The sequence below is a fragment of the Lissotriton helveticus genome, chromosome 8 (genome assembly GCF_964261635.1).
Source record: "Lissotriton helveticus chromosome 8, aLisHel1.1, whole genome shotgun sequence".
NCBI lineage: Eukaryota > Metazoa > Chordata > Amphibia > Caudata > Salamandridae > Lissotriton > Lissotriton helveticus.
In genome coordinates this window covers 7814249-7830314 of record NC_136069.1, presented here as the reverse complement: position 1 = coordinate 7830314, position 16066 = coordinate 7814249, and the positions used below count along the sequence as shown (strand labels likewise).

The following is a 16066-nucleotide window of genomic DNA, read 5'->3' as shown; positions in this document are numbered from 1 at the left end:
CTGCAAGAGTAATTGAATGATTCATTGAGTGTCTGCAACAAGAGTGATTGAATGATTCACTGAGTGTCTGTAAGAGGGATTGAATGATTCACTGAGTGTCTGTAAGAGGGATTGAATGATTCACTGAGTGTCTGCAAGAGTGATTGACTGATTCACTGAGTGTCTGCAAGAGTGCTTGAATGATTCATTGAATGTCTGCAACAAGAGTGATTGAATGATTCACTGAGTGTCTGCAAGAGTGAGAGTGATTGAATGATTCATTGAGTGTCTGCAAGAATAATTGAATGATTCATTGAGTGTCTGCAAGAGTGATTGAATGATTCATTGAGAGTCTGCAAGAGTGATTGAATGATTCACTGAGTGTCTGCAAAAGTGATTGAATGATTCATGGAGTGTCTGCTAGATTGATTGAATGATTCATTGAGTGTCTGCAAGAGTAATTGAATGATTCATTGAGTGTCTGCAACAAGAGTGATTGAATGATTCACTGAGTGTCTGCAAGAGTGATTGAATGATTCACTGAGTGTCTGCAAGAGTGATTGAATGATTCAATGAGTGTCTGCAAGAGTGATTGAATGATTCACTGAGTGTCTGAAACAAGAGTGATTGAATGATTCATTGAGTGTCTGAAACAAGAGTGATTGAATGATTCATTGAGTGTCTGAAACATGAGTGATTGAATGATTCATTGAGTGTCTGCAAGAGTGATTGAATGATTCATTGAGTGTCTGAAACAAGAGTGATTGAATGATTCATTGAGTGTCTGCAAGAGTGATTGAATGATTCATTGAGTGTCTGCAAGAGTGATTGAATGATTCACTGAGTGTCTGCAAGAGTGATTGACTGATTCACTGAGTGTCTGCAAGAGTGATTAAATGATTCATTGAGTGTCTGCAAGAATGATTGAATGATTCACTGAGTGTTTGCAAGAGTGATTGCATGATTCACTGAGTGTCTGCAAGAGTGATTGAATGATTCACTGAGTGTCTGCAAGAGTGATTGAATGATTCATTGAGTGTCTGCAAGAGTGATTGAATGTTTCACTGAGTGTCTGCAAGAGTGATTGAATGATTCACTGAGTGTCTGCAAGAGTGATTGAATGATTCACTGAGTGTCTGCAAGAGTGATTGAATGATTCACAGAGTGTCTGCAAGAGTGATTGAAGGATTCACTGAGTGTCTGCAAGAGTGATTGAATGATTCACTGAGTATCTGCAAGAGTGATTGAAGTATTCATTGAGTGGCTCTAAGATTGACTGAATGATTTATTTAGAAGCAGCGACAGTGATCACAACTGTTGGTAGACGAGTAGTCCTGTGAGTGATTACAAGTGAATGTTTGTGTGAGTGCTATGTTTTTGCACCTGAATGGTTGAGTAAGTGCCTAAATAACTCTTTTAGTTTGCAGATTGTTAACAAGTGATTATGTGACTTCAGCCATTCAATAATCGCAACAGCAGTTGAATGAGTAAATTAAGTAAGCCAGTAAGTTAGTATCAGACAAAATGTATAAATAATTGGGTTATTTTCTGACTGAGGGATCACTTGGTGAAATATGCAAATTCTTTATTGACTGATTGAGGTGTGAGTTGTCTGAGTAAGCAAATGAAGCTGTTAGCCATTTGATGTCCTTTGGCAGAGTTTTGATATCTGTGCCTCGAACTCCTGCTGTTTATTTCATGACCTCTTGTGGATGTAATGTGCATTCTTCTGGTGAATGCTTGGTGTCATGTGGTTTGCAGGGTGCCTGGCCCCTCTGCAAGCTATTAGCAAAGCCATAGACAGAGAAATGGTATGAGTTGCAGAGCGAATGAGTGTGTGAGTGGGTGACTAGGTCACATTTAGTGAGTAATGTTTTAGATAAGCCACAGAGTTAGCAAATGTTCACCGGAGATAGGCTGCCTGTGCCCTTTCCCTATTAAACTTACTGTTGATACTGTTTTGTATTTGAAATTACATATGTAATGTTCATCATCGGGAAACATCCTTTACAACGCAACTTTTACCACGCAAACCATTACAACGCATTGCGCTGGGGGGCGCTCTATGATAGGGAATAGGTTTCATTTACTATCCAACACCTTCCCTACTATCCACGGGGACTGGAGTTGGAATAGTAAATTAAACTATTCACTATCCAGCGCCCCAAAGCACTATGCGTTGTAAAGGCATGCGTTGTAAAAACCACGTTGTAAAGGCATGCGTGGTAAAAGCATGCGTTGTAATGTCATACATCCTTCATCATCACATATTGACTGAGTACGGGTTAATTACTAATGCTGCTTCGCTTGACTTGCAGGTGGCAGTACCGGCACCTCCCCGACGGCCTCCAGCACCGGAACACCATCGCCTTCAGCCTCCTCCCATCTCCTATCCCCCTCTTGCTCACCTCCCACCTTCCATCTGGCCCCAAACACTTTCAACGTGGGTTGTAGGGAGAGCCAGTTGTGCAACCTTAACCTCTCAGATTACCCACCATGTGCCCGAAGCAACATGGCCGCTCTCCAGAGTTACCCTGCCCTCAGCGACAGCGGCTACAACAGACTTCAGAGCGGCAATGCTTCGGCCAACCAGTCTTCAGAACCATATATGCCCCAGAGGACATCATCCTTAATCTCTTCAATGCCAGCTCCTGCTTCCATGCCCGCAAACAGCAAGATGGACGCCTACGGTGGCCAGCTAGGGTCCTTCCCATCCTCTCAGTTTCAGTATGTTATGCAAGCCGGTAACTCTGCCTCAAGCACTTCATCCTCTCATATGTTTGGAGGTGGACACATGCAGCAAAGCTCCTACAACGCCTTCTCCCTCCACAACCCATACAATCTTTATGGGTATAACTTCCCCGCGTCTCCCCGGCTCGGAGCGAGCCCAGAGAAACTGACTGCAGCCCAAAGCACTTTACTCTGCTCTTCCCCTTCCAATGGTGCCTTCGGCGAGAGGCAGTACATTTCTTCCGGGATGGACAGCATGCACATGATTGGCGCCCAAGCATCCAATCAGCAGGCTGGAAACGTGTGCGACAGTAGGCAGTATGGACAGGTGACTGGTTCCTCGTCTCAGATGTCAGTGCACATGGTCTGAACATTTGATCTCCCGCGGGTGTGTGTAGGTGGGAATGCTTATGTCTCCGGATGGATCTTATCTTGGGAACTCTTTGGGAAAAGGGGCAATGTGCAAAGATGCCATTTTGTGCCCTGGGTGGAGTTCTCAGAGAACTTAGTGGAATTTCCTGGTGGATTTTCAAGGATGTGGAGAACGTTAGGTCATTGTCTGTGAAAAAGCATTCTGAGTTACCGAGAACCTTGGCCACCACAGATGTCTCTTCAGATTGGTGCCCCTTGTTTTCAATGTGTTTCTCCTGAACAACAACACCCCAAAGATAAAAGAGATCAAGTAAACTCTTCAACGCCTGATAACTTGGAAAGGTGGGCCAGGCAACACAGCCACAAGATGGTCACTGCCACCCAAGGACAAGGTGCAACCTTACTTGTCACCTCAGAAAGGCAACACAGAAGAAGCTGAAAGGGAGAGGCAAAGGACATGTGGCTCTTCAGTAAGAGGGACTGGACATGTTTTACTCCTTAAAGGAAACAGTACAAGCTGTATTGGACATGCGAGAGTCTCGATGCCAATACGCTGCCATCAAATGTGCAGCCCGATACACGTTGCCAAGACAACCTTGGCCAATGTGTAGACCACAGGTAGGGTCACCGCTGCTCTAAAGCGGAGAGTGGAATTCTGGTCACTTTAGGACCTCTTGGACTTGTTCAGTAACCAGACATCTTGGCTGGCCAGACTCAAAATAAGCAGATTGTGCAACTATGAGACAGACAAAATGTCCTTGTCAACCTGCGTTGTGGAGACGACTGAGAAAAGAGTCAAACTAGGAGGACATTACTGCAAAACGAGGGCTGATACGGGGGAGGAGTCGGTTGGAGGAGGTTGGCGCTGGAGTCACAGGGCCCGATTCACAGAACTAACTTAAGACAAAATCCTAAACTTACTACTTTTGGTATTCACAGAAGGCATTTAGTAGTAGTAAAGTTTCGATTTTGTCTTAAATCTGTCTTAAAACTGTCCTAAGTTCGTCTTAAGTTCGTCTTAAGTTTGTCTTAAGGCTGTCTTAAGTCTGTCTTAAGTCTGTCCTAAGTTTGTCTTAAGTCTGTCTTAAGTCTGTCCTACATTTGTCTTAAGTCTGTCTTAAGTCTGTCCTACTACTTTTGGTAGTCACAGAAGGCATTTAGTAGTAGTAACGTTAGGATTTTGTCTTAAGGTTGACTTAAGACAGACTTAGGAAAGACTTACGACAGACTTAAGACAGCCTTAAGACAGACTTAGAACAGATTTAAGAATGACTTAAGACAGACTTAAGACAAAATCCTAACTTTACTACTACTAAATGCCTTCTGTGAATACCAAAAGTAGTACATTTAGGATTTTGTCCTAACTTAGTTCTGTGAATCGGGCCCACAGATTCTGCTTCATAGGTGGCTCTCACAAGCTGTCGACAGTGGGGCGGAAGATACTAGTTAACTTAACTGGATGGTCAGCCAAGATTGTTTTAAACAAAGACATACAGGGCCAGGGCTACATGATAAGCACACAGTGTGCATGTTGGTCAGATTATCCAGACTGTGTTTGTGTGTGCTGATGAGCAACGGAGGGACAATGTGGGGGCGGGGGCTTGCTGTCTGGTCATGCAAACCTAGATAAAGCTGAAGCTAGTTGTTTTTCTTTAAAATGTTTACATAATAATGATGAGTGCTGTGTAGTGACCCATAGATCTCAACCAATGGGCTTACACAGAGGGCATGTCATGAGCACCCAGAGAAGGCCTAGTGCTGGCCATTTCTTCTGCACTGCTTGTGTCACCCTATCACATAGTGGTGATATCAGAGGTCAAAGGAAGATACACAAAACTGGAGCTGCCCATCCAACCACAATGAAGCATTGGCCATGTGTAACAATAAGTAACAATGCCAAGAGTTGTATAATTTAAAACAAGGTTGCACATTTTAGGATCAGTGGAATGCCAAGACTTCCACCAAACAAGGGAAAGAATTAAGTAAAGTAAAACTCTGCCAGAGTGGATAAAGGAGATTTTTTTTTCATGCTTGATAGAAAATAACTTAGGGGTCCATTAGGATGGCGGGCGGACTTTGTCCGCCCGCCACCCTAACGGAGATCGGGACCGCCCGCCATAAGGGCGGGGGTCCCGTTGGGGGTATTAGGATGTGCCCGCCACAGTGGCGGGCACATCCTATATGTTTTACATTGTGGCGGGCGGTGCTCTCTGCACCGCCCGGCACAATGCAAAACATAAGTTGGCGCATTCACACAAGCAAAGCGGCAGGCACCGTGCGGTGCCTGCCGCTTTGCATATGTAAATGTGGGGGGGTCCCATAGGTACCCCCCATGTGCACCCCCCGACAGTTGCGGCAACCTTAGGGCCCTACAGGGGGCCCCCGCAGCAATCTCTGCCTGCCTTTCCGTGGGGGCATTGCCGCCGCGGAAAGGCCCACACATTTTGCCATCGTAATATGGCTGGCGGTGTCCATTGGACACCGCCACCATATTAATCTAATACCGCCACGGTCGCAAGGCGACCGCTGCGGTAAAGTGGCGGACAGTCTTTCCGTCCGCCGCTGTCCCCTCCGCCATCCTAATCTGGCGGAGGGGTAAACAAGAGTGGTTGTCGGGCGGATTGCCTCCGCCAGGGTGGCGGTGGCCACCGCCACCCTGGCGGAGGCAATCCGCCCGATATCCTAATGGACCCCAGTGTGTTGATACAGGGGCCTAGCCCTCACTTTAGGCTGGCACACCCCAGTCTATCGACCCCTGTCCAGGTTCCTTGCAGTCGATATAGTTCAGTGCCTGCATTCTTGACGGGGCCACCTTATGGTGCCCAATGTTCATTCTATTTAATAATTAAACATGCCTGGCCCATCCAACCCAATTACCTTGGCTACTATTGGAAACCTTTACATTCTTCATCAGTATTAAGCCATTGATGTGACCGACTGGCTCACCTCTCATTGGTGCTTTTGAACTCTGTTATCAGGATTTGTCCTGATGATGATCCCACCATTTCTTAAGGGGTCGAAATGTTGACAAAAAGGTTATTAGCAGAAATTTATTTTTTGATACCTGTGGACAGCTTTAGTGCAATGACTGGAGAGGATGCAATGCTTTTAAGCCAATTCTGTACCCTTTTTGCCTATGCACGCGTTTGCACCTCACGGTTTGATTTCACTGTGTTATCACAGGAACACTGAGCACCTTAACCTTTGCAACAATATAAAGAGAGTCTTTGTATACAAATCTAAAAAAAAACGTTACTTCTCATTCATCCACTCCGGCAGAGTTTTACTTTATTTCATTTATTTGTTTATTTGAAAATCTATGTATTCCGCTGATTCTAAAATGTACAATGTTGTTTTCAATGATGCCCATTGCAGCACTGTTACTTATTGATTCAAATGGTCAAGACGTCTAAAGTTGTACATTTAAACTCAAAGAGCAATGCAAACGTGGGTAACAGTGAGCCCCCTAAATGATGCCTTTTGTTATATCAGACCCTCTTGGGGTAATGAAAGGCTCTTCAGCCTACGAGGAAACTTAGGGGGAGCTCTATGACTTTGCCTTGGTACATGTCGCTCTAGTGTGCCAGGCCATTAACTGCCCATTTAATGTTTGCTTTGGGTTTCTGGGTTGGGTTGGGGAGGCTGAGAGAACTGAGCTCTTAAAGAACAAGTAAAGATTTAAAGTAGATTGTTAGTGTTAACACCAGGACATATGATGAAGCCTTTGGTGGGATTTGTTTTGAAGTGCTGTATATAAGTGTATTTAAGTGCCTAATGAGAATTCAGTATGCAAACTATAGCAGATGGCAAGTGAAGCGTATGTAAAGTGTATGAACTCAAAGCTGTATAAAACCGTGCCCTAGGCGCGTGACTTTGTGTACAAGTGCCTTGCATCGAATGATGCACAATAAATTTTTGCTGTTATATATTTTATTATTGTTTTTGCTTTTTTATGTATCAGAAAGATGTACATGTTGAGACCTCAATCCCTAAAGTTTAGAAAAAAACTTCAACATGCTCTTGAAGTGAAAACAAATGGAATGGTGTTGAAGGCACTTTTAATCCTCACCATCTCACCAATTTTGAAATAACTTAAATGTACCATCCTGAGTACATTGTATTTCGAATGCACTTTAACCTGTTTCGTGTGTACCATTTAATCAATTTTCTTTTTAAAAGTTAAACAATTTGGATCAGAAATAGTGTGTGTGATTCATTCAGGTTCTACGACCCTAAAGAGCTTGAAAAGGAGAAGTGTCACTTGTCATGTGCGGTGTAGCCTGGTATGCAGTTAAATGTGCTGAATGTCAACTTTAATATTAAGATTGTCATTCAATGCTAACCTAACAGTTTCTCCAATTAGCCTGTTAGCTCTTTCCACCAAACCATTTCCTTGTGGATGATAAAGACTTTTGTGTTTATGTTAAATACCTGTAGCATTGAGAAATGTCAACATCATTTCAAATGTGAACTATGCACCATTGTCAGTGACCAAAATCTTAGGAAAACCTTCACAAGAAAAACCTTTCTTAAGAAAATTCAGTGTCAGTAACTTTGGCAAATTGTACTTCAATCCATTTGAGCCTATAATCAACTAGATAAAGCATACTTGTTGTTACATCATGAAAAGGCATCTAAAATATCTAATGCAGATTTTTCCCTAACATTCAAATCAACTTCAACTATAGGAGAAGTTCTCACTACAAAATGTTTATCCACCTTGTTACAAATCAGACAATTCTTTACTTTTAGTTCAAAATTCAAATGCATTTTTGGCCACCAGTGCATTTCTCATCGCCTTTTTAAATTCAAAGCCATGCCTAAGTGACCAACATGAGCCAAATCCACTAATGTATCTCTCTCTGAAGAAGGGTGAGCCAATTTCTCACCTCTAAAAAGGATGCCATCTACTGTAGCTAATTCTAATGATAAACAACATTTTATAAAACATTTGCAGGTCATCAGGTAAACTTCTTTCTTTTGGCAAACCTTGAATGATATACTTTGAAACTGCACTCAACTCACTATCATCAGAAAATTATTATAACCAACTTTCTTTAGAACTTTTGCCATTGAACTCGATTGAAGCTACAATAAACTCCTAATAATCTGTGTCCAACTGGAAATCCTCACCAATCAAGCAATTTTATGGAAAGTCTGGTTAATCTTGCAGTAGGTTTTTCATAATGGTCAATGGTTTGTGATCAGTATTGAGACAAAAATGAACACCCCACAAAAAGTATCTACAATTCCGTACAGCCCAAGTGAAAGCTAACATTTCCTTTTCAATAGGGGTGGGGGGAATTGGGAGAGTTTTATTCCATGGAATTCCATAGACTTACATTAAAATTCTGGGAGATTCCATCGAATTCCATGAAGGGACAGAGTGGGCACCGCATTGTGCGTACATTGTACATTACTATGTAAGGGCACTGAGTGGTATCCACTCCAGTGCATACCCTTAGTGCCTTTACATACTTATGTTAGGGTACAGAGTTGTATGCACGGCACTACATACCACTCAGTGCCCTTGCATACTTATGTAAGGACATTGAGCGGTATGCCCTGCGGTGTAGTGGTTTAAACAGGGCTAGAAGATGGAGCAGTGCCTTTATGTTCAAAAACCACTGTAGATTAAACTTTATATGCAATGGTTTTTAAATGCAGAGGGACTGCTCCCTCTTCCCGCACAAATAAAATAAAAACCACTGCCAATTAATTCTGCCGGCGGAGTGGTGGAATTTAATCAGTAATTCCACGTTACAAGAGTAACGCAGAATCACCAAATTTCTTCAGTTCTGCTGGCCATATTAACATTTCGCCCCCACCCCTACTTTTCAATTACTGAATGCGACTGCTCAGATTCTTTAAGAACCTTTGACACAAAAGCTACAGTTCTTTCAATATTATTACAATTCTGTGGACTACAGCCCCTAGCCCACTTTCACTGGCACATACAGTGATGTTAACAGGAAGACCAGGAACATAAGGCTGAAGTAAATGTGCTTGTAACAAATCAGACAATGCAAGAAAATGCTTCCTGTTGTTGATGACCCCAAACAATGTCTTTTTCGTAAAAGACTAGTCATAATTTTAGCAATAGATGGAAAATTATGAAGACATTTTGGCAAAAAGGCACACAATCCAATATATGACGTAACCTGTTCTTTGTTGTTTGGTTGCTGAGTATCTTCTTCTATAGGTTTAAATAACCTGGTTTGGGGTTAAAACCCTGTGCACTGACAAAATGACCCAGATACTATAATTGGTTTTGAACAAAACTACACATTTCTTGTCTGAGTCGAAATCCATTGAATTTTAGTTTCTCAAAAACTTCCTCCAATATTTCAATATGTTCCTGATGGTTTTTCCCAATTCACATTATGTCCTCCTGAAAAATAATGACACCGTCCATGATGCCAAAGATTTTCTCCATAACTTTTTGAAAAAGTGAGCCTGCAAAAGCCAAACCAAAATACATTCTCTTGACCTAAAAAACACCATCCGGTGTCACAAATGCTATTAAATGACGAGAAGAAATCGCAAGTAAAACCTGATGCTAAGCAGACTGCCCTAAAGTCTAACTTGCTGAAAATATTTCACCATCCAGTTTGATCAATAAATCCTCTATTTTCGGAAGAGGATCAGCATCAATTCAAATATTCTTATTCAAAGACCTAAGATCTATGCAAATGCGAAACTCTTTGTTCTTGTTTTTAGCAATCACGTTAGGGGAAACCCTAGTAGAACTATCAGCAGGTTCAATAACATCTTGTTTCTGAATGTCATTCAAAGTCTTAGATAATTCATTTCTTACACTAAGTAGCACACTTTTTAACTTATGCTTAATCGGCTGTTTCTTATCAACTTTAACTTTATGGATCTTCAAATAAAGAAAATGAAAATATGAACTTTTTCTGCTCATTTGTCTGGTCCAAAAAATTGAGATCACAGGCTATATACAGGACAAGCGTTGTTGATACTACGAGACTTATTAGTCTTTCTTGTATATGTGCTCTCTTTGGCCCCTTCTCTTCAGTTATGCTTAATTGGTATTTACCTTCCTTCAACTTTAATTTTCAGTTCAAAATCCTTCATTAGTCCTAATTAATTTTTAAATAATTCATTGTAATCTTACATTGAGAATTGAATTTGTCATATCATGAGATGCTCAGCACTTTCAGCATATACATTATGTACAGGGTTAATAGTGCAATACTGTTGTTCAAACTATCTTGTTTAGAAATTGCTTCAAATAAGTCAGCAAAATAGATTCCTTTTTTTCTTCTAGCAGGTAACAAAACAATATCAATCAAAGCTTGATAACCTCGTTCCAAAATACTTTTTCCTTTAAAAATGACATGAACTTTGCCTGTAATGCAATTTCTTTGAAAAGAAATAGAAGTGATGAAATAGCCTACATGATCAACTTTAGATCCTTGAAAAGATTCAGTCCTAATGTCAAGTTCTTCAAGAAGTACATCTTTCCAAACCTTCTAAAGGGTGTCATATGCGATAATGGTTACTCTAGCTCCTGAATCCAATACCAATTTGACCATCTGATTTCCAAGTCCAGTGTTAGTGATGGAATTCTCACAGATGTCTAAATCAGATGATTCGATGTTCACAACAAGATCTTTAAGGCTATGATGTAGTTCATTCTCTTCAGGAGATTCATTAATTTCATTAACTTGAAACTTCTTCTTCATGCACACTTTAGCAAAATTTCCAACTGCAGTGCACTGGTTGCACACCTTCTTGAGAGCTGGACAAAACATGAAATTCACTGCATGTCAAGGAGAACCACATATAAAACATGCACAACATTTTATACTTTGTGTCACATGCACCAACTTGAAGGTCTGAGCTTTGCTTTTAACATTGAAAACTGATTCCCCAAAATTCTTTCTTATGATTTTCCCTTCAGCCGGAGAAGATTCAACCATAGAATCAGCATCAACAGCTTCCACAAGAGAAAGTTTTTTTAAAGAAAACAGTTTTCCCCAAATTGTTTTATTGGTACATTTAACTACCAGTTGGTCTCTGATGAGTTGATGAGTGAAATGTTCAAATTCACATGAAGCTGCTAAAACTCTTAATGTCATAACATAAGACTCTAATGATTCCTCTGGCATTTGTTCTATAGAGAAGACGAAAAACATCTGACAATAATACCTTTTTGTGTGCCTTAACTATTTTGCAGTCTCTGTACCGCCTCCTGAAATCCATACGATTCTTCGCCTTCTAAAGGCGCACATGCGGGCAAATGCTGACAAATGTGCTGCCCTTCTCTGTCAAGACAGTGTTCTAAAACAAACTTTTGTGATTCAGCTCTAAAATATTGACCATCAATAACTGCAAGATCGATATTAAATGATCTGTACCGTTATTTCTTATGAAGAGGTGGTTTTCCAGGAAGTTCCAAGAAATGAGGTGGAGAATGTACAAATCGCATTATGTAGGCAAAAATGTGAACCTTCTGAAATTTAACTCATGCAATTAAAAATGTGCACATAATGTTCCAATATGTACTAGAATGAAGAAAACGTTAGAAACAGGATTTCAGTCAGATGCCATAAAATGATTGGTGTGCACATCACTGTTGTTGAGAAGAAGTGCCCACACTTAATGGAAGTTGCTGAGGAGAATGTAAGGTGTGTGAATCACCGATGTAGCACGAATCCACGGAAAAATTAAGAAAAAATAGTACCTGAATGATATGTTAACCATACACATAGAGCTTTTAACGTTGTTCTGTTTTTTCGAAGTCCTTTCTAAATTGACCAGGGAGAGCAGAGGTCATGAACCAACCTGTGTTAAGAAGGCAGAGACACTGTGATGAGAAATGTGGGTCCAGAACACCAACTGGATCCTCGGCAAATTGTTGAGTTGAAAAACTCCTCAGAGACTGCTGATGTGAAGTGGAAACTTAAATGAAAGGTGTAAGGACCCTGGGGAGAGCAGCGCAAACGCTGCTGCCCTCAATGCCCCTCTACAGTCGTTTCATGTGCTTGCATGCGGGCAAGCCAGCGTGTGAGCCGTGTGCACAAAAAACAAGCATTTACAATGCAATGGTTTCGCCTTTTGAAAAGTTTGATCTATTGGCATTGTAAATGACAAAATTTGTATTTATGTGTTGGTTTTGAAAACATATAAATAAATGGCATTGTTATTTACATTACCATTAGCTTAATCTCTTGCAAATGTGAGACCTATTGTACCCTACAAATCAGCTCAGCAGACAGCAATTACAGCCACACACACACACCCAGAGCCAGTCACACACACACACACACTAAGAGCCACACACACACACCCATAGCCACATACACACACCCTGAGCCACACACACACACCCAGATCCACACACACACACACACCCAGAGCCACACACACACACAGAGCCACACACACACAGGCACTCAGAGCCACACACACTCAGAGTCACACAGACACACATACCCAGAGCCACACCCACACCCACACACCCAGAGCCACACACACACACCCAGAGACACACACACACCCAGAGACACACAGATACACCCACACCCACACACCCAGAGCCACACACACACACCCAGAGACACACACACACCCAGAGACACACAGACACACACACACACACACAGAGCCACACACACACACCCAGAGACACAGACACACACACACCCAGAGCCACACACCCACACACCCAGAGCCACACACACACCCACACACCCAGAGCCACACACACACCCACACACCCAGAGCCACACACACCCACACACCCAGAGCCACACACACCCACAGCCACACACACACCCACACACCCAGAGCCACACACACACCCAAACACCCAGAGCCACACACACACCCACACACCCAGAGCCACACACACCCAGAGCCACACACACACAGGCACACACCCAGAGCCACACACACAAAAACATCCCTAGTTATAGTTTAACCGGCTTGCATATGGCTTTGTACTAATGGAATATGTTAATGTAACAACTCACGGTATGATGTTTCATTGGGTTCTCTGCTCGTGATGCATAATTCTGTCCTCAGTAAAGTTACCGGAGCGTTCAAAATACCGCGATCGAAATCTCGCGATATCGTAAAGAACTACAGGATGACGTCATCATTATTCCTCCTGTAGTTCATTCTGCATGCCCTGAATATATTTCATAAATGATTTGAAACCAGTCACAAAATGTAGTAAAAGTATTTAAATGGCCAGTGTTATGATGTTTCATTGGGTTCTCTGCTCGTGATGCATAATTCTGTCCTCAGTAAAGTTACCGGAGCGTTCAAAATACAGCGATCGAAATCTCGCGATATCGTAAAGAACCACAAATGCAATCACTGAGAGTAAATGGCTACTTTACATCACACCTACCAGAATGCATTGGGCGGGAGGATGGGATTGAGCTTGCTAGCCAGAGTGCTATCCTACCCCAGGTTTGTGTTTTTGAAGATTTGTAAGTACTTGACTAGACTTTAAAGCGTGTTCAATTCTATGGGTGTCGAAGTGCAGTCAGCGCCAGAGGACATGTGTCTGTCTCCCATCCATCCAGCCAGTGTATGCAGTCGCTGCACGGCGCAGCAGATGGCCGAAGGGAGGATGGGGTCATGACCTCACGTCCCTCCACGGCCTTCTTTGTGACTACAAGACTGGATCTGCGGACAGTGGCCGTAGTAATGAGCTCGGCGGCCATTTTGGACAGTTTAGACAAAACTCACGGCTTTGGAGACACACTTTCAGCTCCTTTCACCACCAGGGCCCTGCCTGAGTCACAGGAAACAGCTGAGGGCTGCCCGAAATAGGCACACAGAAGAAACCAGCCTCTGCCACATGGCGGAGAACTGGGCATATCAGTATGCTATTCTTATAGAAGCAAAGTACACCCCGAGCTATTTCACCGGGGTTGGAAACTGGGACTCCGGCCACACACACGTCTGGCACAGACGCTTCGGCCGATGAGTTATTTTACTCGGACAGGTTCATCTGCATGTTAAGCAAATCTGTAAAACAATACATGAAACCACTGATTTATATAATCTAACTGCACCCGCGACTCGCAGCTTTCACACAAATCACTGTGATGGAACATTCACCGCCTGAGCGCTTCTGCTGTTACACGCACGTTACACGCACGCCGCAGCAGAATGTGCATGAGCCTGCAGGACAGGCTCGCAGGGACTGGAACCCGGGACGTGCAGGGCACACGCACCTCGGTGATGGGAAACTGTGACCGCTGGAGACGCGCCGATCTCTGCACCAGGCAAACTAACCCCCTGAGACACAACAATGCCATCCGTATTAAATGATTGACGTGTTTAGAAAAGATTTCTTACATTGTTTAAATCGATTTGCATTAATCTGCAGTAAGCTTGCACTGCTGAAGTATGATGCAGCGTTGAGTATGCGAGCGAAGCTTGCCCTTCTGCCGGCTGGCCTCTCTCTTGTCGCATCTATAGACAAGCGTTTACAAGTGGGGCGGAGACACGATCAGCGGGAGGGGGGCGGGAACGGGCACACGGACAGCGGGAGGGGGGGTGGTAATAGCACACGGACAGCAGGAGGGGGCGCGGGAACGGGCACACAAAGACGTAAAACAAACAGGGAGACGACATGAGACTGGGTACACGTACAAACAGGGAGACGACATAAGACGGGGTACTTTAAAAAATTATAAACAAAATGCTGCTTACCTGATCGCAAATAAAAACAACTTCCTGGCAACTTAAATCTCGCAGACCAGTCCGGCTAAAGGCACTTTGAAAAAGACGAAAACATCACGGGGGAAAAAAAACAAAAAAACACCCGCGCACCGCCGCATGACGTTTTAAAAGGGGCGGAGAGGGAAAAAATCGCCGGAACGCCCACGAATCGCCTCGGAGAATGACGGACAGATATCTCTTCCAATGGCTAGCCTCCATTTATGGAGCTAGCCAATGGAAGAGAGAGGCGGAACTAAGGCACATACTGTTCACATAAGATTTCGCCTGCGCGAACGCTGCTGCGCAGCGGACGCCAGGCGAAACCTAAAAACTATGGGGCCGATTCACAGAACTAATTTAAGACAAAATACTAAACGTACTACTTTTGGCATTCACAGAAGGCATTTAGTAGTAGTAAAGTTAGGATTTTGTCTTAAGTTTGACTTAAGACAGACTTAAGACAGACTTAAGACAAAATCCTAACTTAAGTCTGTCTTAAGTCTGTCTTAATTTTGTCTTAAGTCTGTCTTAAGTCAAACTTAAGACAAAATCCTAACTTTACTACTACTAAATGCCTTCTGTGAATACCAAAAGTAGTAAGTGTAGGATTTTGTTTTAAGTTAGTTCGGTGCTCGCACTATACTAATGACCATAAACTGTGCAAGCACCGACATCTGAGAAATACGGTCTCACTGGTCCTAGCTACAACACACTTCCTTGTACTATCAGTGCCAATGGAATCATGCTGTTTATGGCTGGTTCCTGGATTTTTGGGACCCCAGGTGAAATGGTATGTGAGAGGCCCCTCTAATTTACATAAGTGACACCATCTGGGCTTCCGAAGCTGCTTTGTGGAGACTCCTCGTGAGCCGCAGCTCCCCCTCTCAGCCACCTACAAGCACCTCTTTTACAGCCCCTAACAGGCTGAAGGTGTGAGAATTGCTAAAGGTCTGAGAGTTAAAACTGTGAGAACGCTAAAGTTCTGACAATGGGTGTCCTGCGGTGTCTCTGAATGGGCAGCCTGACAGGAGGCCGAATCGCAGGACACATCTGCAAAGTGTGTTTCTTTGCAACTTGGACAAGAGAAAGTGTCCCCCTTCCCCAAAGCCTTTCCACATCATCCCTGAGAGGCCATGGGGTGCCCCTCCCATGGGCCCAATTGTAAAGTTATACCTTTCTTTCAATTGGATCGGCAGCGTTACATCAGGAGCGATGAGTTGTTCACAGTTGCGCGGGGCCCCGTGCTGGTAGGCTGGGTTAGAGGTTTGGCATCAGT

The 16066-nt window shown here is 43.1% G+C and overlaps 1 protein-coding gene across 2 annotated transcripts in view; it reads left to right on the top strand.

Moving 5' to 3' along the window:
- Window positions 1-4334, top strand: part of TBX15 (T-box transcription factor 15) — a 251478-nt gene extending 247144 nt beyond the window's left edge. For both annotated transcript variants that reach the window (XM_078656352.1, XM_078656354.1), the window contains one exon: window positions 2298-4334. In XM_078656352.1, the coding sequence (XP_078512478.1) occupies window positions 2298-3079 (782 nt within the window). In that variant the 3' untranslated portion in view covers window positions 3080-4334. The remainder of the gene's footprint in view (window positions 1-2297) is intronic.
- Window positions 4335-16066: the final 11732 nt, after the last annotated feature.